General features: G+C 45.4%; 1 protein-coding gene across 13 annotated transcripts in view; it reads right to left on the bottom strand.

The window, feature by feature from the left end:
* The window catches only part of PIWIL1 (piwi like RNA-mediated gene silencing 1), a 57,333-nt gene that overhangs the window by 16,553 nt on the left and 19,028 nt on the right, over positions 1-21,752 (bottom strand). For 2 of the 13 annotated variants that reach the window (XM_088659559.1, XM_060269472.2), the window contains exons 1-8: positions 7,831-7,920; positions 5,847-5,906; positions 4,234-4,332; positions 3,028-3,148; positions 2,363-2,488; positions 1,853-2,067; positions 1,277-1,398; positions 470-550 (exon numbers count right to left, since the gene is read on the bottom strand). In XM_088659559.1, the coding sequence (XP_088515685.1) occupies positions 470-550; positions 1,277-1,398; positions 1,853-2,067; positions 2,363-2,488; positions 3,028-3,148; positions 4,234-4,314 (746 nt within the window). In that variant the 5' untranslated portion in view covers positions 4,315-4,332; positions 5,847-5,906; positions 7,831-7,920. Of the gene's footprint in view, positions 1-469; positions 551-1,276; positions 1,399-1,852; positions 2,068-2,362; positions 2,489-3,027; positions 3,149-4,233; positions 4,333-5,622; positions 5,907-7,830; positions 7,921-8,135; positions 8,304-8,472; positions 8,657-21,752 lie in introns of those variants that run through there. The other 11 variants (XM_088659565.1, XM_088659560.1, XM_088659564.1 and 8 more) reach the window with 11 other exon arrangements.

The raw sequence follows: 21,752 nt of genomic DNA, 5'->3' as shown, positions 1-21,752 counted from the left end.
CTTGGGCCTCAGGAAGTTGGCACCTATAGTTTTGAGTGGCTATTATACCTTGCTTCTAATGTGCAGGCACCAAAGGCATCCCATCTCTCTTACAACAAAAAGTTGTACGAAATAAGCGTGAAACCAACAGCTGCCGAAGAACTATGGTCCACAATACATGTGACAATAAATCAATGGGTCACCCAAGTCAATTTGCCAAGGCAATTTAGATTTGTTGGTCACCATACCAAAATGGTTGGGAACCACTGATCTATATAGCACATGGCCTTATCTACAGAACGTAACAAAGCAAAAACAGCTGTTGGTCCATGCTACATATTACTGTGCAAAGTACACTATATAAAATTTAAGTACAGGATACCAAAAAGTTACGACATTATCCAAAATAGGTATGTTCAGTAGAGTAAAAAATGGCTGACCCGAAAATCTGTTACAAGGGCACCAAAACATTTAAGCCCTATTTAATTACCTGTGCTTGGGAATACTGATTGGGTCACTTGGATTGTAATAATTTCGTCCAATTTGCTGCAAGTTCATTATTTTCAGTAGTCTGGGAAAAAATATTTGGGAGTGGTTAGATAATAAACAGTGCTACCAATCCACAGCATAACACATAAGAAATAGGTTCTGCCATGGTTTGAACATTTATAGAAAAGAACACCTCAGTTCTGTTTAAGAGCTTCTTATGTGGCAAGTCAGATTTATACAGATTTTACACAGGCAACAACACTTAGCATCATCCCCCCACCCCCTACCCCTTTCCTTCCAACCACACACGGGTATGGAGAACCTGAAAGGTGGCAACTGCAATAAGTTTTGTTGAGGAGCATGTCACTAATACCAAAAATCCACAAAACATGTGGTTGTCAAGTGCACTACTGCCATAAAATGGACAGACAGCCAAAGCAGCCCACTCCCTTCTCATCCTGAAGCACAATGAAGAGCAACTATCCAGGATGTTGCTCTGAAGAGGCTAGCATTAACTGTGCAGGAGTCCTTTCAACACACTGTAAAGTAACACACTATATATATAAAGCAAGCAGGATAAAAACCAGGTGATTTTGTATGGCCCTGCCTACAGACACAAATAGGAAAAACTTGCTCCACTCCATGGATGAAGAGTATTTCAAGAGCACTAAAGCTAGCTGACTTACAGTGCATTAAAAAATCTGGCTCACCACAAACAGAAAACCAATATAAGCTATCAAAATAAACATACTGCTGTCCTATCACTAGTATTACTTTCTTTCACAGGAAATCAACACTGAAAGCCAACCTTCTAAAAATAATGTTGTAAAACTGCAGGCATGTAGGTGAAGTAGATGGCAGCTCATTGGTTAAAGTGATTGTAATCTTCACAGTCTCTCCTTGTCGGGTCTGACTAAACACTTCAGAAACCTGAGAATATTAAGTGACAAGTTAAGTATCTTAAGATTTTACTTGTTTTGACGTTTAGAAACATGAAGGGAACAGACCCAATCCCTTAAGAGTGGTTGTTGCCAATGTGGTTGGTGCCTGTGCCCACAGAGTCCCTTCCTGGTACCCACAGGGTACCTTCCCCACTCGCCTCCCAGCAAAATTAGGCTTCAAAGAAGCAATCTATTAGTGTTTGCCTGGTTCTAGTGGGCATGTGCTCACAGGTTTCTCTAGTTTGCAAATGTGTCCACAGCATAAACCAATGAAGCACCCAGAGAAACAGAATACACATCTCAAGCCATTTGAGCTTGTTGCTATGACCACCCTGAACTTCAGAGCCCAGGTGAAAAGCACACATAGCGCAGAAGATGGAGTGCAACTATTGTGTCAGACGTATAGGCACAATTAGATTTGAAGAACTTAAGAGCCACCATACCTTGTTTTCCAGTTTCTTTGGCAAGAACAAAATTGTCCCATCAAAAGCATGTGTTCGCCCAATTAGGTCCTCGTGCTGAAACAGCAAAGCTGAACGAAGACGCCGGGCTTCCATTTGTGGATTGTAGTCAATGTGGTATTGGAACAAGGCCCATTGTGGACGAGAAGTCAGACGAAAATGGTTCGTGCTTAATTTTATCAGAGTACCTGAAGCACCTGAAGAAAGGCATCCAGCTGCTATCAGCCATCTCTTGCCAGCAGAGAAGATAGTAGTCATAGAACAGAACTCCAAGAGCCCCACCGGAATTTAATACAGGCATGGTGAGCCTTGGACTTCCTTTCCTCCCCACCCACATTGGCCTTCATTTAGCTTTCTTTGCCACCTTGGAAATTTAAATGGTGGTTTGGGAGTTCAATAGAGCAGCTGTTGAATTAGAAAGGTATACAGCATCCTCATTTATTATTGCGTAGTACTTATTATTTACACATTTGTATGTTTTAGAATCATTACCTGTTTTAGAGTCTCTAACATGTTCCATTGATTGACGAGTATTTACGCCAAGGTCATGGTAGTCTCTGCGACGTCCACCTCTTTCTCCCAATGACATTTCTTGAAAACCAGCTGAAATCTGAAGTTCTGCAATTTTGGGAGGAACCATCATGACTTGCACTTGTTACCTCCCCCCCCCCCGCCCCGAGTAACAGCAAGAAATTTCAGAAAGCTAAATATTAACACTGCATCTTTTGGCAACCCAGAGCTGATGAAACCTCAAGGTTAGAGATATCCCACAGTACCAAGACTACTTCCAATGCTACCTGAAGCAAAGGTAGAAGTCTAGTGCTTGGGGTAGTATGTTAAAGGGGAAATACACCAGACAATGTTGACACCTCAGCATAGATATACAAGCACTGCACACAAATGATTATGGGGTTAGGACTGCAAGATTATAATTTTAACTCTTGTATTATATAAATAGTGTAAATAACTTATTTTATTTCCGCATTTCATAAACTCTCAGCAGTAAATCTTCCTTCTCACAGCAAATCCAAACAGGCAGTATCACAGAAGAAAACAGAAAAAAAGCCAAATGCTAATTCACTGAAACTTCTTGAAAGCAAATGCAAACCCAAACAGTAACATAATATGGAAGTCCTCTTCTGCTGTAGCATACTTACCTTGCGATCTTGGTGCAACAGGTCCTCTTCTTTGCCGCCCACGCCCAATTAGTTCTCCTTCTGCTGGTGGCTCAGGTTCAGGTTGCTGAGCTCCAGTTTGCACAAAGGTAGGTGCCTGAACCTAGATAATTCAGTAACAATTAGAAAAGAATGCTGGCCACTTACCATGAATATCCAAGGTGAAAGAGGCATTCAGATATGACTCGACTCCTAAAACTGCCCGTAACAGGCAGATTTGTGGGTTATAAAATGTTAGGTTGTTGTTCTAGGTGAAAAATGAAAGACTCTGCTGAAAGTTCCAGACAGCTCCCAATCTTTAGAGACAGTGAGGAGACTTGAGTACCAACAGCTGCCAGTGATACTATGGCTTCTGAACTGGCAATAAGGCTCCTTCCTACTCTCGTGCAGAGGGACTCATGGAGACCCACCCGCTCCAAAATATGGCCAGCAATCTGGACACAAGGAATGAACCTCCTAGAAAACCCATTGTGAAGGACCCTGCAGTGGCCATCAAGCCAGCAGAAACAATGCTATTAGACCCACTCCCTGCCAATCCATCCAGTCTACCTCTGCTTCTTTTGCTGTCCCCGAGGGCTGAACTTTGGGCCACTGGCAACTATGCCAAGCAACAAAAGGGAAGGAAGGTATGAGGATGACATAAAAAGATCCTTTACAAAAAAAGGGGAAAGCCAGAGAAGGAACTGTAACTCTGAAAATCTGAGGAAAAATTACTTGAAATTTTATCATTTCTTATTAAGCTTATGTCACCTGAGTTATTGAACACCTTATCAAAGACTACAAATAGAAAAGAAAAACACCTATGTTGTCTCTTGGGCACAAAGTCAAAGCTGTGCAAGGTTTTACTGGAATAGTTTCAGTGGGCTATTTTTTTATTAACCATCCAATTATTTTTTAAAGAAGTTTTAAAGAAAACTCAAGCAATGGAATATAAAACTATGCATGAATCAACACTCCCTATATCTAAATACAGTGTACCTCGAGTTGCAGACCTGACTCGTTCCAGGGTGCCGTTCACACCCCGAAAAGTTCACAACCCGAGCGGACCCGAATGCTTCTGTGCATGCGGCGAAACCCAGAAGTAAACACTTCTGGGTCCGCCGCATTCGTATCGTGAAAAAACGCAACCCGCAGTGGACGCAACATGAGGTTTGACTGTATCCAACCCTTAAGCTTTTAAACACTCACCATAGGTACTCCTACTGTAGGTGTAGCAGACTCCTGGCCACGGGCCCTTCCCCTTGCTCTGGCTCTGGCTCTACCAGACATGGTTGCTCAAGTAATAAGCTGTAATAAATGAAACGCACACATATTTTGATTCCCTCATATTCCAATAAGGTAAAAAATTATCTACCAGCATTCAAGCTAAAGCCACACACTGGCTCATTCTAATTTCTGGACAACAAATGTAAAAGTCTGTGAGCACTATTAGAAGATGCTCAAAGAATCCTTTAAAAATAAAGGGCAAACTCCAGATTAATAGTCTCATACCTTTTCTCCAACACTGAAACCAACACAAAACAAAGGCTGACAGTTTCAGTGGAGGAAATGCAGAAAGGGCTGCTTAGTCACTTCCCCGCATTAGCTTTTTTCCTCATTCAAAAAATAGACCCCCCCCCTTGTTTTTTGTCATATAGGAAAAAAATTGTGTTAACTTGGCCCCTGAATAGTTTGCTTAGCTTACACATCTGAGGAATGGGATAAGTTTTGAGTAAAACAGGAAGGGAAGCACACAAAGGGAAATGGCTTTTTTAAACAATGGCAGAATTATGAGTAAAGGTTGCTTTTTTTAAAAAAAGAAACGTGATTTAACAAAGCAAAATTGCAGCGATGGGTACAACTCAGAAGCTAATAAAGCTGGGCAATATCTGGTTTTCAACATCATGATAAATCACCAGCTTAACATCATGATATACTGATATGTCACACTGTCTGAAATAAGGATGGAGCTATGTAGAAGCATTGGATGGCTTAACGGTTTTTCCCACATTGTGATTTTTGCATAGCGCGCACACACACACTATGATTCACAATATATTGCCATGTCAAATTATGAAACCAGTATCACTACAGGGACTTCAAACTGGTTTTGGACAATATATCACCCAGCCCTAGAAGCCAACACCAAAAAGCTTACACAACTCCTGTGTAAGCTCCCATTCCCCCCACTCATTTTACTCAAACCTCTGCCACTGCTGAAAATTGCCACTTGCCGACCTATCAATTCTGTGCTTTACTCAAACTTCTGCTGCTGTTTAAAATTGTCATTTCCCTCCACAATGAAACCAAGCAGGCTGCCAGAGGGACATAATTTTACATCCCTTCTCTGTCGAGCCCTCAGTAGGCTAGCAATTTCTTATCTAAACTAGTAACTTTTGGAAGCTGATTTAGCAGGCTGTGAGGCTTCAAAGTAAAATTCTCCGGAATTTATAGCAACCACTAGATATAGATATGCTTAGCTCTAAGACATGTGTCCCATGGAGCATATAAAATTCTATTTTAAGGCTCCCATTATTTAGAATTAAGCCATATTTAACTCAAAGAAACTCACTTTCACGTAGAAATGAGTGCACTTACCTCTGACGAAAAAGGCTTGGGGTTATCACTGCTTTGGTATGAAGATTGTAACCTTCATTTTACACAAGTTAGATTAAATGGAAACAGCACATGGGGAATCCTACCACCCCCAAAAAGTCCACAAGGGAGATCTTACCCCAACAGCTCACTCTGTGCCACACAAAGGAGGTGCTTCCCACAGCTGCCAGCAGTTCACCATAACACCTCCACTCCCTAAAACCTACCTCACAGGATTGTTGCAAGGATAAAATGGAGAAAAGCAGCACGTACACCACCTTGAGCTCCTTTTGAGGAAAGGGAGAATATAAATTAAACTTTTAGATAAAACTAACATTAAAAAGTTTACTCCAGACCTGTTGCGATCTTTTTCTGGATTTCTGACTTATTTCTTCCTCCTTTCCTACCTTTCTCCTCACTCCACGTTCTCCACCCACTCACCCCCTTCTCCTTTCTGTATTCTTATTTTTACATACATTTCCCAACCCCTCTTCAACTGCTGTGCTATTCATTCACCAGTTTGAATTCAATATCGGACACAGATAGGGCTTGTTTAGGGCTTCAGGTCATAGTTCAGCTTTTTTAAGGGAGGAGGAAAATTTGGGGTGAGCTTTTTTAGGGGTGCCAGTGACCTACCAGTGATCTACCACAGACATCCAGTGATCTACTGGTAGATCACAATCTACCTGTTGGACGTGCCTGCTGTAAATCAAGCAGAGAGAAAGCTGCTTGCAAGTCTCCTGTACAGGCGTACCGTATCTTCCTCTTGCTGCAGAGTTCCAGCATCACAGCGTCACCCAGAGGCACCCACAAATGGAGTTATCCCTCTCTCTATTCTTCCTTTCTTCCCTCCCTCTTCCATCCTTAATAAAATACTGGTGGGGGGGCAGATAAGCCCCACATACAAAGCCCTTGCCTCGCCCTCGCCCGCCCTGTCACCCCCTCTCGCCTGCCCGACCCTCCCGTCCTCTCCAGCCAAGCAGGGTAGCCGCCAACGCTGCCAGCCCCAGAAACACAAGGTGGCCGCTGCCGCGGCCACCACAATGTCATCAGGCCAGCTGGCCCTGTAGCCCCGCCCACGTTGCCACTTCGGGGCCCCGCCCCTGAACGACCATGGCTTGCCCCCCCTAGTTTTGATCCTGGCTACGCCCCTGTATTATATTCTTGTTATTTAATATCATAAAGGTCTGTTTTTAGGGATAAAGCAAAAGCAACGGGACACACAGCATCTTCAATATCACAAACACACACGCATGGGGTATACCAAACTAAAGTCAACTTAAGACTAAACCCACCAAAATTAATGGGTTAAAGTTAGTTAAATCCAGAGTAGACACAGTGAAATCAATAAACATGACTAACACTGGATGTACTTCTGTGATTGCAGTTTACCCAAGAATAAGTCCCATCAACCTTCTTTTGAGTACACATGTAAATGACCCAAACGCACAAAATACACACTGCTGCATATTACTGTGTAATGTCTTCATTTTAAAAAAAACCCTACAGTATTATGGAATATGTTTGCTTGCATTTGTAACATAAACTCAAGAGTAGATGCATGGGCATATTCAAATTTTAATCATACTCAACAGTAGACCTACAGAAACCGATAATCATGACTAATTGTAATAGTATGCCAAACTAAGATCAATGAGAAGCTAGGAATAACTAATTTAGCTCTAATAATCTAACATATATTATTACATCTGGATCTAACTGAGCTTTCTTTGTTTTTTGTATTTTTAAATTATTTATACCCTAGTTTTATATATTACAGTTTTGCAAGGCAGTTTGCAAGGGAACCTTAACACACACACACACACACACACACACACACACACACACACACACACAGAGAGAGAGAGAGAGAGAGAGAGAGAGAGAGAGAGAGAGAGAGAGAGAGAGAGAGAGAGAGAGAGAGAGAGGTTTTTAAAAACAATGCAGGAACTAAAAAAGGGCGGGGAGGGGGGCAGCCCCGCAAGCAAAGACCTTGTTTCATTAAGCTAATGAAACATTAACGAAGCAGAGACACTCTGTACATACACAGAGGCACTGCAAGCCTAAGACACCATTCCACAACCTGTCATGACAATTAAAGGGTTACAAACAAAAATATCTAAATTAATTTTTAAAATCCCAAATAATGTGAGAGCTAAGAAAGTTGCCAACCCACTCCCCACTCTCACACACAAAACCCAAAGCCAATACCTTCTTTGTACATGCACAGAGGCACCGCAGGCCTGAGGACACGCCCTTCCACCATCTGTCTTGACAACTTAAGGGTTTGATGATAACAGCAACAACTATTTTAAAATCCGGAATGTAATTATTATTATTTTAAAATTATTTTAAAACATCCCAAAGAGTGCGGGAGCTATGAAGAAAGCTGTCAACTCCCCCCCAACCACTCCGCCCCCCCCCTCACATAAAACACAACAAAAACTCGAAGCAAACACTAGATTTGCGAAGGCACGCTGCACATGTGCAGAGGCACTGCTGACCTGAGTACTTGCCTTGATAATCTGAGGAAGGGCGAATCTCCCTTTAACCCCAGCCCCCTCTTCCCAACGCCCACGGCCCCTTTTGTCCTGCCCACCAGCGAACGATCCCACGGAGACGTTACACCGGGATCCTCCAATCGGTCCCAAGAGGCGTTGGTGTGACGGTTAACGGCCTTTTATAGACCCCGGGAGGAGCACGTGCAGGCTGACCCCGCCCACAACGCCTATTGTAAAAAGACACGCACGCAAAAAACCGGGGCTACGCCCTAACGGCTCTTTCCACCTTTCGAAGCGGGATTGGGATGGACGTCATAAAGATAAGAAAATCACTCCGCGCCACGTTACGAACCTCGCCTTTTGAATCCCCGGCGCCGTTGGCCCATTTTCTCACACGGAGCCAACTCCCAGCCTTTTTTCTTTCTTTTTTTTATCGTATTCCTCGTCGTAAAAAATAATAACGACGTTATGTTTAGGGATATTTTTCTCACGCGCGCGTTCTCTGCGGATGAACTCCGTCGACCCTCCCTCGGAACGCTTCGAAAGCGAGGAAGAAGCGCGCCGAGCTCTGATTGGTCCTCGTGACCTCCCCGTCCCTCCCGCGCCTTCTAACAGGCATGTGATGCCGAACGTTTCCGAAGCCGGTCGCTTGCGGCCGGCGGCGGCACATTGGGAAGCGTACAGTACTGTATTTACCCCGCTCTGAGAAATAAACGAAAGTTACCGAGGAGTCCCGAAAGTTACCGAAGCGACCCGGAATTTTCGGACGCGCTGGAGAGACAGCCTCAGGTTGGCGCGTGGTTTTAAAACGCTCTGGATTTAGAAGCGGTAGCAGCACTCAATATTTTTAATTGGGCAGTTTTCCTATTTGTTAATAAAACAAAATGTTCTATTTTTCAGCGACCTCAAATAACTAATCAATCACTGTCAGGACTGCAATTTAAAATGACACAGCACAAAAGGAAAGTGGGGTGGGGAGGGAAAAGGAAAGATTTGATTTGCTTTGATTTATTGTATTTCAGTGCCACTTTTCATTCAAACAAATCCCAAAGCAGCTTATAAACAATAATAAAACATAATGCAGCATCACAAATAAAGCAGAAATCAATTAGTCTATAAAACGCTATTAATAGAAGAAGAGGATGAGTTTGGATTTGATATCCCGTTTTATCACTACTCGAAGGAGTCTCAGAACAGCTAACATTCTCCTTTCCCTTTCTCCCTCACAACAAAAACTCTGTGAGGTGAGTGAGGCTGAGAGACTTCAGAGAATCTCCAGTGTGATAAAGAAACAAACTCCAGCATTCCCGCCAGCTTGGACGGGAAACAGGTTTTTTAGAAGAAAGAGAAAGAAAGAACCATCTAGCAACCCATAGTTCTTGGAAGGGGCTGTAATGCACCTTCTTAATTGCCTCTGCTGGTTGGCAATTGCTAGCGGGCTGGCTTCTGTTTTAAAGTTTGGCACGTGGCTAGGAAGCAATATATGTATCTCCCACCAGATGGAGCAGTGAATCAAGGAATCAGGTAAATTAAAAAGCTAACATAGATTAAGATTACCTCAACTTTCTAAGCATCTGATTAAAGGTAAAGGGACCCCTGACTGTTAGGTCCAGTTGCGGACGACTCTGGGTTCGCGGCGCTCATCTCGCTTTACTGGCCGAGGGAGCGGGCGTACAGCTTCCGGGTCATTTGTCCAGCATGACTAAGCCACTTCTGGTGAACCAGAGCAGCGCACGGAAACACTTTTTACCTTCCCACCGGAGCGGTACCTATTTATCTACTTGCACTTTGATGTGCTTTCGAACTGCTAGGTGGGCAGGAGCTGGGACTGAGCAACGGGAGCTCACCCCGTCGTGGGGATTCAAACCGCAGACCTTCTGATCGGCAAGCCCTAGGCTCAGTGGTTTAGACCACAGCGCCACCCGCATCTGTTAAGCGTCTGATTAGGTTTGCCTAAACCAGTGATGGCCAAACTTGGCACTCCAGCTCTTTTGGGACTACAATTCCCATCATCCCTGACCACTAGTCCTGTTAGCTAGGGCTGATGGGAGTTGTAGTCCCAAAACTTCTGGAGGGACAAGTTTGGCCATCCCTGGCCTAAACAGAAATGTTTTTAGCAAGCACCCAAAAGAGCACAGTGAAGGTGTCTGCTTGATCTCAATAGTCAGTGCTGTTAACCAAGGCCTAAGAGGAATTGTTGTTGTTGTTTAGTTGTTTAGTCCTGTCCGACTCTTCGTGACCCCATGGACCAGAGCACGCCAGGCACTCCTGTCTTCCACTACCTCCCGCAGTTTGGTCAAACTCATGTTCGTAGCTTCGAGAACACTGTCCAACCATCTCGTCCTCTGTCGTCCCCTTCTCCTAGTGCCCTCAATCTTTCCCAACATCAGGGTCTTTTCCAGGGAGTCTTCTCATGAGGTGGCAATTTTAGGGTTGCCATATTTCAAAAAGTAAAAACCAGGACACCCTAGTTTGAGGGATTTGTTTATTTTTTGTTTATTTTTTTATTTTTAGGAAGACCCCAAAATTCTTCAACTTTTTTCTTTTTTTTCGATTGACTTGCCTAACATCCAGGACAAAGCCTTTCAGAAATTCCCCCCAGGCATCAATTCCGCCTTTGAAATCCCAGTAATGTCCAGGAAAATCTGGATGTATGGCAGCCCTACTGATTTGATGAGAGTCTGGATAGAACAGGTGTTGGCTAACTTTTTCAACCAAGGGGCCCCCATCCCATTCTGGGAAGTCTTCGAAGGGAGTGCATGCCAGTGGAACAACCTATGGAAATTTGAGGACAGGATTTGGTTGGAAGGGGGGCAGAACTGATGTGATTGGTCAGTTAAGTATTTCTATTGTTTTATTTGATCTAGGGGGGACCGCTCCATTAGTTACACCCATGGAGAGGGTGCAAAACTGGGTAAGTAGGGTGTTTGTTCTGGTAGGTTTCCTGAGGGTCAAACAGAGAAGTTTGTATATCCACATTCAGCCCCCAGGCCCTGTGGTTGACCACCCCTGGGATAGAATCTCATTTAAAAAACCACTTTATCAAAAGCATTTATTGTTATAAACTGCATAATAGGTGCTTTGTTTTTACAAAGCACTGTGGGTTTGTTGGTTTGTTTTTGGAGTTGGGAAAGTGATTGGGGAGGTTAAGAGGGTGAGATGAACCAATGTTTTAATGTGAAGGCATGTAAACACCCAGCCAGCAAATCAGGATGCCTATCATCATATACCTGGTCCTAGGAGGGGGCGGGGCGGGAGCTCAACCAGCAGGTCACATCCAGAGCTCTAAGGCAACTGCTTCATGGCTTTTAGAAAGATCTTGCCAATTTTCTTTCTTTGTGCGAGGTTCTGGCCATAACTGCAATCCGGGCAGTTACTGCTGCTGCTGTAATCTCTGCCACAGTCTCAATTAGGTGGCCTTTGTCTCAGCCTCAGTCCCCCATCTGCAATATGGGGATAATGATAGCAGCTAGAACTGCTTTCAAGGGCTGCCAGAAAGATTACTTGGTTGTGCATGTGCACCTTACGAAATGCTTAAGAGGAGAAGCATTCCCCCATGTATCAGCTGTGACTGTGCAGTTTTATTTAAGACATGCAAATTTCTCCGTTCTCGACAATGTGCATTGTTTTCTTATTTGCCTAAATGATGTTGTGTGTTTTTTTTCTCTCTTAAGGATTGTGTTCTTTTATGTATTATTATCACCTTATCTGGTTGTGTTGTAAACAGCCCTGTGATTTGCCCATTTCTCTTTCTTGATGGTTTTTGCATCAGTCTTCTTACATGTCAATTTTACTACTACGATCATTTGCCAAGGATTTTATCCAGTTTGTGTTTGGTGGGATATCTTTTATGTGCATTGGTTTATTGTTGCTATTAATTTTCTTTTGTCATTCTGTTCCAGAATGTTTTCAAATGGGGTTTCTTTTTAAAGCGTTTTGCTTGCAATTGCTTCATGATGTGTCTTAATTGGAAGAACTGAGAAAGCTGATGGTTTTTGCTGCTTGTTAATGTGAAAAGGGACCCAGGTGGCGCTGTGGTTAAACCACTGAGCCTAGGGCTTGCTGATCAGAAGGTCGGCGGTTCGAATCCCTGTGACGGGGTGAGCTCCCATTGCTCGGTCCCAGCTCCTGCCAACCTAGCAGTTCGAAAGCACCTCAAAGTGCAAGTAGATAAATAGGAACCGCTCCAGCGGGAAGGTAAACGGCGTTTCCATGTGCTGCTCTGGTTTGCCAGAAACGGCTTTGTCATGCTGGCCACATGACCTGGAAGCTATACGCCGGCTCCCTCGGCCAATAATGCGAGATGAGCGCGCAACCCCAGAGTCGGTCACGACTGGACCTAATGGTCAGGGGTCCCTTTACCTTTACCATGTGATATTGTTCAAACCAAGTACTGTACTTTTAACAGATTATCAGATGAGGTTGGTATCCAGATCATCTAAATCCATCCATTTCTGCTTGCTTGTTTCAGTTACTGCTATTAGAAAGGAGAGAGAGAAATGCTGTGCTTCACCCTTAAACTATGCTCAGCTCTCTCCCCAGCATAACTTCAGAAGCGGCACATTCATGCTTGCCTGCGCTCAATCTTACGGACTAGAAACTTGGGTTTAAAAACCAACAAGAGATTGAAAGCTGAGATGATTTGAATGCTGAATTACGAACCAAAAGGCACTTGTCTGAGGTTTGTGCAGGGAACTATGGAATAATTATACACACCGCTCTGGGTATGTGGCAAAATTCCAGCTATATCAATAAACACGTCACCTGTATCCTGTATGAAAAAGAATTGGCTGATGCTTGGCTTTGATGTTTGTTTTGCCCCCGTGATGCAGCTGGCTGTGTGTATGTGTGCATGGGGAAAGTGGGAGGGAGGGCCTGGTTTGTGCGGCCTCCTGTTGCTTACAATAAGCCATTTCCCATACATGTCATCTCCAAAGCAGAGGGGATAGAGAGGAGGGAAGACCATATGGAAGCAGAACAAAGAAAACAGAACAAAAAAGAAATCAGGGAAACTTTCAAAAAGTCCATTTGATGTGCAAGTATAAACAGGAAAATGATGCCTTGGGACTCGGGAGCCAGGAATTGCACCATCAGACAGCTGTTAGCTTATGTTGTTTAATACCACAGCGAGACCCAGCGCAACTGTGTTTTTTCAGACTTTCTGGCTTCTTGGGGAGTCGTATGCACGTCAACCTGTCTCTCAAGGAACCCCCTAAACCAGGGATGTGGAAGCTCTGGCCCTCTAGACGTTGATTTATTTGTTTGTTTCGTTTAATAGCATTTCCAGCCACTTCATATTTCCAAAATGAAATAAATTTCTAAGCGGTGTACAATATAAAAGCAATATCCATTTAAAAATACCACCTAAAACCTGGAAAACAACAGTATAAAACGTGCAAAAGCAATTAAAACAAAGACTTGGGGTGGTATTCATGCATATAAAACAAGGTTCAGTCTTATGAGTCAGGGAAAGCCTGGACAATTATTATCATTTATCTGAGGGACCCAGGTAGCGCTGTGGGTTAAACCACAGAGTCTAGGACTTGCTGATCATAAGGTCAGCAATTCGAATCCCTGCAACAGGGTGAGCTCCCATTGCTCGGTCCCAGCTCCTGCCCACCTAGCAGTTCGAAAACACATCAAAGTGCAAATAGATAAATAGGGACCACTCTGGTGGGAAGGTAAACGGCATTTCCGTGTGCTGCTCTGGTTCGCCAGAAGCAGATTTGTCATGCTGGCCACATGACCCGGAAGCTGTCTGCGGACAAACGCTGGCTCCCTTGGCCTATAGAGCGAGATGAACGCCACAACCCCAGAGTCGGACACAACTGGACCTGATGGTCAGGGGGCCCTTTACCCTTTACCTTTATTATATATTTGTTTATACCCCACCTCTTTCCCTGACAGGGACTCAAGGAGGCTTACAGATTAAAATAAGAACAGCTGAAAACATTGGGAGGAGCACCAATCATTAAAAAGAATTAAACATTAATAGAATTAAAACATACATAAGATCCACTGTGGGTTAAACCAGAGCCTAGGGCTTGCTGATCAGAAGGTCGGCGGTTCAAATGCCCGTGATAGGGTGAGCTCCTGTTGCTCGGTCCCTGCTCCTGCCAATCTAGCAGTTCAAAAGTATGCAGTGCAAGTAGATAAATAGGTACCGCTCCGGTACCTATTTGGTTCGCCAGAAGCGGCTTAGTCATGCTGGCTCCCTCGGCCAGTAAAGCGAGATGAGCGCCACAACCCCAGAGTCGTCTGCGACTGGACCTAACGGTCAGGAATCCCTTTACCTTTACCTAAGATCTACTAAGAACCTACAGAGTAATAACAACAAGAACAGCACAGCACCAGCCCTTTCATTAAAAGCTGTCAGTTCGCCAAAGCCTATTGGAGCAAGGTCTTCATCTGCAGAAGGACCACAAGGAGGGAGACAGTCTAGCTCATGAGTCAGCAAACTTTTTCAGCAGGGGGCCGGTCCACTGTCCCTCAGACCTCGTGGGGGGCTGGACTATATTTTGGAGGGGGGGAATGAATGAGTTCCTATGCCCCACAAATAACCCAGAGATGCATTTTAAATAAAAGCACACATTCAACTCATGTAAAAACACGCTGATTCCCGGACCGTCCACGGGCCGGATTGAGAAGGCAATTGGGCCGGATCCAGCCCCCAGACTTTAGTTTGCCTACCCATGGTAGCTTCTCCAGGGAGCACTCCCCAAAGTCTGGGAGCAGTCACCGAGAAGGCCCTCTCCTGCATCCCCACCAAGCTTGCCTGTGAGGGTGACCAACAGAAGGGGCTCCCTAGAAGATCTCAGAACCCAGATGAGGGAATGTGCACAAAAATTACATCTAAACAAACAAATAGAAGTTGCTGTTTCTGCAGTAGTAGAAAACCCCAATATTTGGGTCAGCGCCTAATGGCATCCTGTAGGGTTTGGTGCCACGAGTAGAATTTTACCAGATGATATAAGTCAGGCATAGGCAACCTTGGCTCTCCAGATGTTTTGGAACTACAACTCCCATGATCCATAGCTAACAGGGCCAGGGGTCAGGGGTCATGGGAGCTGTAGTTCCAAAACATCTGGGGAGCCAAGGTTGCCTATGCCTGAATTCTAAGTCATCTTTCAGGTCTTTACAGGAGCAGGCGGTCCTTCTGATAAGCTGGACCTGAATCATAAAATCATAGAATCATATCATTGTAGAGTTGGAAGGGACCCCGAGGGTCGTCTCGTCCGACTGGGGGCCCTAGAGTTGATGGGCATTGCCATTCAAATGGTGTCTTGTTTTCTTTTTTTAATATGATTCTTATTACATTTTCTGTTTTACAATTTTGGATAAACATTTTACATACTTAAGATATCAATGACTTCCCTTCTTCTCTTTCCATGGTTCATTTTACATATCTTACTTATATCCCTGCATATTTAACAAAAACTGTACCATTCAGTTTTTCATTATTACATCCACCATGTCTTGTTTTTGATTATGTGGGGTGGGGCTTACCTGCCCCCCAATATTTTATTCAAGTTGGCACCCCTGGGAGAATGGGACAAGCAAGGGAGCATCTCCACACAATCTTAGGGACCAGGCAATCTAATTCCAGAGGGAAAATGAGGAAACTAATGTTACCAGCCATTTCTTCCCGTCTCTGGCCCGTTCTTGTTTAAGCTGGGCCTAAGCAAATTCCACTGCACAGCTGTGGTTAAGGCTTAAAAAACAAGCACACCCAATTCCTTTACCTCAGCTAAGTTCATTTTCTGTTGTTGTTGCTGCTGCTGTTGTTGATGGCAATGAGCGCCCAGCCTCAGGCTCAGAGAACTCCTCGTAAACATCAGGAAATACCCAAAGCTGCTGAGAGGATTAAAGCGTTGATATGAACCTTAGATCTCTGCTTTAAAGCCCTGGCGTACAGCAAATCTGGCAACATGGTAGAGGAAGGAGTAATTGCCCAAGTATGTTTTCTTGAGTTGCAAAAACTGCTTTTGACATGTTGCCTTGGGGGGGGGGGGACCTCTGCTGGTGATGTGCATGATGACGAGCAGCCTGGTTATCTAGAATGAGCTCCATCAACTTTAAGGTACCCTTTCAAGACCCATCTAAGGTGGCTCAAATTTTAAGGGAACCAATTCTAACAATATACCAATATACTTTATTCGACCGATAGTCAGAAAGAAAAACATTTCTCAATACAAATATAAAAACATAAAACTGAAGGCACCAGAGGGATACATAAATGAGGTATGACCGCGCTACTGAACCTCCTACAGGTAACCCACATCAAGGCATTCGATTATACGTTTCCAACACTTGAGCGCCAGGAAGAGGAATTTAGCCACCGAGAAGGTTATTTCCCCAGGCCTCAGATGCAGAGAGTGCTGCTCTCATTTGAATCCAAAAAGTCCCCTGCACTTAAGAAGATCTTTAATCAATTTTGGAATTTTTGCCACAAGAGTTTTTGCTACCGTAATATCAAGATTCGCCCTCTTTTACCTAACTGCTTGCTCAAAAAGAAGGCAGTTAAGCCCGAGGGCCTACCAATTACCACGGCTCCAACTCCCCTGGTTGCAGACCTAACCGGCTGGATCGATGTCCCCCTTCCGCCACTGACGAAGGCTACGCTTTTGGAGAACTCCATAGAGCATGAATTACTGCTATCCTTTTCCCACCTGCCAAAATCTGAACGAACAGAGATAACAGACAGATTGGACGAGTTGTTGCTCTGCCTCCGTAACTCAGAAGACCATGCCCATATAAATAAGATGAAACCCCCCCCCCATTTTAGACCAACCTACTCAAGCCCAAGTGGAGCCTGCTTTAATAACCCCCAATCTTCAATCTGGCGGTACACTCCGTGGGGATGCTAAACCTGTGCGGGAACCAATTCTTGAGATCTCTCTCTCTCTCTCTCTCTCTCTCTCTCTCTCTCTCTCTCTCTCTCTCTCTCTCTCGTTAGCAGGATGCAGTGTGGCACAGGTCAGAGGTGCAAGGTTGACAACGTACTGCTGGACTGAAATTGGCCGCTGGGTCTCAAACTTTCACTGAGTTAGGGACTTCCCCTGCGTGCGCAGAAGGGCTCTGGCGGATTGAGCAGACGAGACCAAGAATGGGTCCAATGGTCAAGAAGGTGGTTTCTGCACGTGCTCCAGATGAAGCTCGTCAACCTGCTCAAGTAGCTCATCTAGGAGAAGGAAAGCTTGATCCTAAACCTCTGCTGCCTTGCAGGATGTCTTGGATGGTTGCAAAGGTGTATGCCCTTGGTTTTTACCACTTTAACACTCAGAGCTCCCCCCCCCCAATCACAGATCTCCAATTCCCAGCACACATAAACTACAGTTCCCAGGATTCCTTAGGTGGAGCCATATGCTTTAAATGCATTGGATTGTATCAAATGCTATTTCTACTCAAGAGTTAGTCTTTTAGATTATTAGGTATGCCTAACCATTCATTTCCATGGGTCTACTCTGGATGGAACACAGTTGGCTGCAACTCATTGTGTGGATGCAATCTTAGTGGAAATAATATAAAATACACATACTAGCAGCTTTATATAAAGCATTACATGGGAAATTCTGTTGTTGTTGTTGTTGTTGTTGTTGTTTAGTCATTCAGTCATGTCCGACTCTTCATGACCTCATGGACCAGATCACACCAGGCACTCCTGTCTTGCACTGTCTCCTGCAGTTTGGTCAAACTCATGTTCGTAGCTTTGAGAACACCGTCCAACCATCTCGTCCTCTGTCATCCCCTTCTCCTTGTGCCCTCAATCTTACCCAAATCAGGGTCTTTTCCAGGGAGTCTTCTCTTCTCATGAGATGACCAAAGTACTGGCGCCTCAGCTTCAGGATCTGTCCTTCCAGTGAGCACTCAGGGCTGATTTCCTTCAGAATGGATAGGTTTGATCTTCTTGCAGTCCATGGGACTCTCAAGAGTCTCCTCCAGCACCATAATTCAAAAGCATCAATTCTTCGGCGATCAGCCTTCTTGATGGTCCAGCTCTCACTTTCATACATCACTACTGGGAAAACCATAGCTTTAACTATACGGACCTTTGTTGGCAAGGTGATGTCTCTGCTTTTTAAGATGCTGTCTAGGTTTGTTATCGCTTTTCTCCCAAGAAGCAGGCATCTTTTAATAAACCCCTAAATCTGTGCAGTTTTGAACCCAACGGTCAACATCAATGCAGCTCTGAAAGGTTCTGTCTGCTGTCTTGTTTCAAAACAGCCATACCTGCCAAGTTGCTGTCAGAGAAATAAGGGACCAGGCCGGAAGTAGCAGGCCAGAAGTAGTGCTGCCGCCATTTTGGAACTGGGCGGAGCATGCTCAGAAGTGACTTTTGATACTGCTTTGCCCAGTTCCAAAATGGCCGCCGCACCAGAAGTCGCACTGCAGCCATTTTGGAACTGGGCAGAGCAGCATCAAAAGTCGCTTCTGAGCATGCTCCGCCCAGTTCCAAAATGGCCACCGTGCCAGAATAAACCGGGGAAAAACAAAAAAATTCCGTTTTTTCAGCTAGGAACAGCTGGAAAAACGGGGATTTCCCGGGGAATACGGGAGACTTGGCAGCTATGAAAACAGCACCCAGATGTATCCCAACATAGATGAAAACCTAATTTTTGGTCTTAGGAACCTTCATGCAAAATTTGGTTATGATATCTTCAGAGATCTCCAAATGCATAGTGAACAGACACGTTTCCAAAATTTATAATGTGTGTGCACTTGTTATTTATATATACCATCAGCTGGATGGTTCCCCAGCTGAGGCTATAACTCAAGAGTGCCAAGAGTCCAAAGTCTTTGTCCTACATTTAGGCCCCCATGGGGTGTGGCAGGCAGGGCTGCCTTCAGCACATCTGGCACCATGGCACAAAGATCCCTCTGGTGCCCCCTCCATTTCCCAAAATTTAGAACTCGGGTCCCAACTTGCGGACCACCTCGCAGCCCCCGGAGCCGCCACCCACAGAATACGCTGCCAATGTGGTGGCCGCGGTGCGGCTGGCCAGACTGCCGGAACTCCGCACTCGCTTGGGAGGCTCCGGGGCGCCTCCTCCTCCTCCGCTGCCTGACGACAGCCCGCTGCCGGCGCTCTCACTGCTGCCCAGCGGCCCAAGGAGCAGGAGGTGCTTGCCACGCTGACGCCGCCTGTGCCCCGGGGAGTGGTGGTGGTGGGGCGGCGGGCACCGGTGACGTGGAAGAGGCCCCTCGGGAGCCGCTCCCACCACCGCTGTTCCTGCTGCTCCCTCAGACAACAGCGGCTCGGCAGGCAGCGGCTGAGGGGATTCCCGCGGCTGAGGGAGAGGAGGAGGAGGAGGAGGAGCCATAGGGCTTAGTGGCTCATTGCGCCCCGGTGTGCAGGGAAAGGGGAGGCCGCCGGCAAAGCCGCGCAGCTTCCCCACTTGCTGGTGTGCTCCTGAGAGGCTGGTGCAATGGCGCAACGAACCACTAGGCCCTATGGGAAAGACGCCTCTGGGGGCAGGAATATAAAATCAGGGGCTCATACTGCAAAAACTTGTTTGGGATTCAGGCATTGCGAACCTGACCCTCGCATTCAGCTTCCCATAACTGTCTGTCTGTCTCTAGCTAGCTAGCTATTCCTTTTTCAATAAATAAATAAAATTAATTCCCAACTTCTAAGGGTTTTTTTTGTTTTTAGCTTGCTGTGTGTTTGAAAACACTTCAGGGGGGAAATGGTGGTGGCCAGCAGAGAGTGCCTCTTTTTGAAAGACATTCCTTTGTTAAATTCCTTCCCCAAGGGGACAGAGAGTTGGGAAAGAGAGAGGTTCTCAAACACCTGGGGGCAGCGACGGACTCTTTCCAAATGACCTAATAAATTCTCAAAGTGTTACAATGCTTGATTTGTCAACCTCTGCTTCATCAGCTATTTATGGAGTGCTTGTAAACTGGGAGCCAAATGTGCTTCCACCCCCCTCCCCACCCACCCCCGTAAAATGCTTGCTTGTCCTTTTTGCTCTTTGAATGTTTCATAGGTATGTCCGGTGCTTTTATCCTATTCTGTCGGGGGGGGGGGCTGATTATAATTTGATGCATCCATTTTATTTCTTAGAGTGGGTAATAATGTGGGCAGAAAGGGGGGTGAGCAGAACATCAGGGGGGATTGGTGGGGGGAAGGACAGAGGGGAGAGATAGCGGGAACTTTCCAAACAGGGTTACCAATTACTTCTGTCACTTGAAATTATGGACAGGATACTTCTCCTCCTTTGGCCATCACTCGTAGCAGAGTAAGATTGTCTTCCATAAACATGGTTTTAACAAGGGGTCCGCAAGTGACTGTGGAGGCCAATTCTGGATCCACACATCCTTCCACAGTGGTTCCCAGGTGGGAGTTGATCATGGTGTGGATTTGCCAAGCGTGCCTTCCTCTTAGCACGTTTCTCCCTTGCGTCCTGAGTTTGAGTTTCTTCAAAGCCCATGACACTTTTGGTAAAGGCTGTTCTCCGACTGGAGCGCCCGCAGGCCAGTGTTTCCCAGTTGTCGGTGTTTATACTACATTTTTTTAGATTTGCCTTGAGACAGTCTTTAAACCGCTTTTGTTGACCCCCAACATTATGCTTTCCATTCATTTTTAAGTTCGGAAAACAGTAGAGTAGTTGCTTTGGAAGACGACCATCAGGCATCCGCACAACATGACCAGTCCAATGAAGTTGATGTTGAAGAATCATTGCGTCAACACTGGTGATCTTTGCTTCTTCCAGTACACTGATATTAGTTCGCCTGTCTTCCCAGGTGATGTGTAAAATTTTTCGGAGACACCGTTGATGGACTTTTTTGAGGAGTTGGAGATGGCATTTATAAGTGGTTTACAAATGTGTGCAGAAGCCGACTGAACTGCCAGTGGATTCTTGCTTCAGCCCTGCTGAGGGGATAGTATTCTGAAGGCAAAGCACCTTAAAGAACCTTCTGATTTCTTTTGCTCCTCCTGGAACCCAAGATCGTCTGATGTGGCACCTTTCCAGGGGCAAAGCCTTCCATGTGTCAGACAATAGGATCTGAGCCTTTATGCTCTGCACTGCTCCAGCGTATCTTTCAGCCAAAGAAAATAGAAATCTTCTTTGCTTTTAACTCACTGCTGGACAGGCTATTGCAGGATAAGAAGGCTATTGCCATCTCCATATCAAGAGCTATCCCATGAAAGATGGAACAAGCTTGTTTTATCCTGCTCTGGAGGGGAGGACCAGAAAGCCCACCCAGAAGCCGTGCCAGCGTCTCGGAAGTCAGTCCCCACACGGTGAGGCGTCCACAGTGCGTGGGGACTGACCAAGCAGGCAGCAGAGTCCGTGGGCCAGATTTACGAGCGGGGGGGCACATCCAGCCCCCGGGCCTTAGTTTGCCGACCCCTGCGCTAAGGCCTGTCGTCCTTCCTTGCTTTCCGGTGTCCATGTTTATTGCTTCAGCCACAACTGTTCTCTGCTTCCCTTGCCCACATCCCCACTTCCCATCCTTCTCCAGGAGGTGTTTATTTGTGTAGCTATGGGGGCAGTAGTACAGAGAGCATGCTTTGAGCAATCCAATCCCTGGTGTTTCCAGAGGAACAGGTCAAGCAGCAGGTGGTGGGGGGACAAAATCTGCCCCAAGTGCTTGAGCATCACTCCCCCTGTCAGAACAGAACAAAAT

This window comes from Zootoca vivipara, chromosome 16 (genome assembly GCF_965207765.1).
Source record: "Zootoca vivipara chromosome 16, rZooViv2.hap1.1, whole genome shotgun sequence".
In the NCBI taxonomy this organism is placed as follows: domain Eukaryota; kingdom Metazoa; phylum Chordata; class Lepidosauria; order Squamata; family Lacertidae; genus Zootoca; species Zootoca vivipara.
The sequence above is the reverse complement of the archived record's forward strand: the minus strand, read 5'-3'. Positions and strand labels throughout refer to the sequence as shown.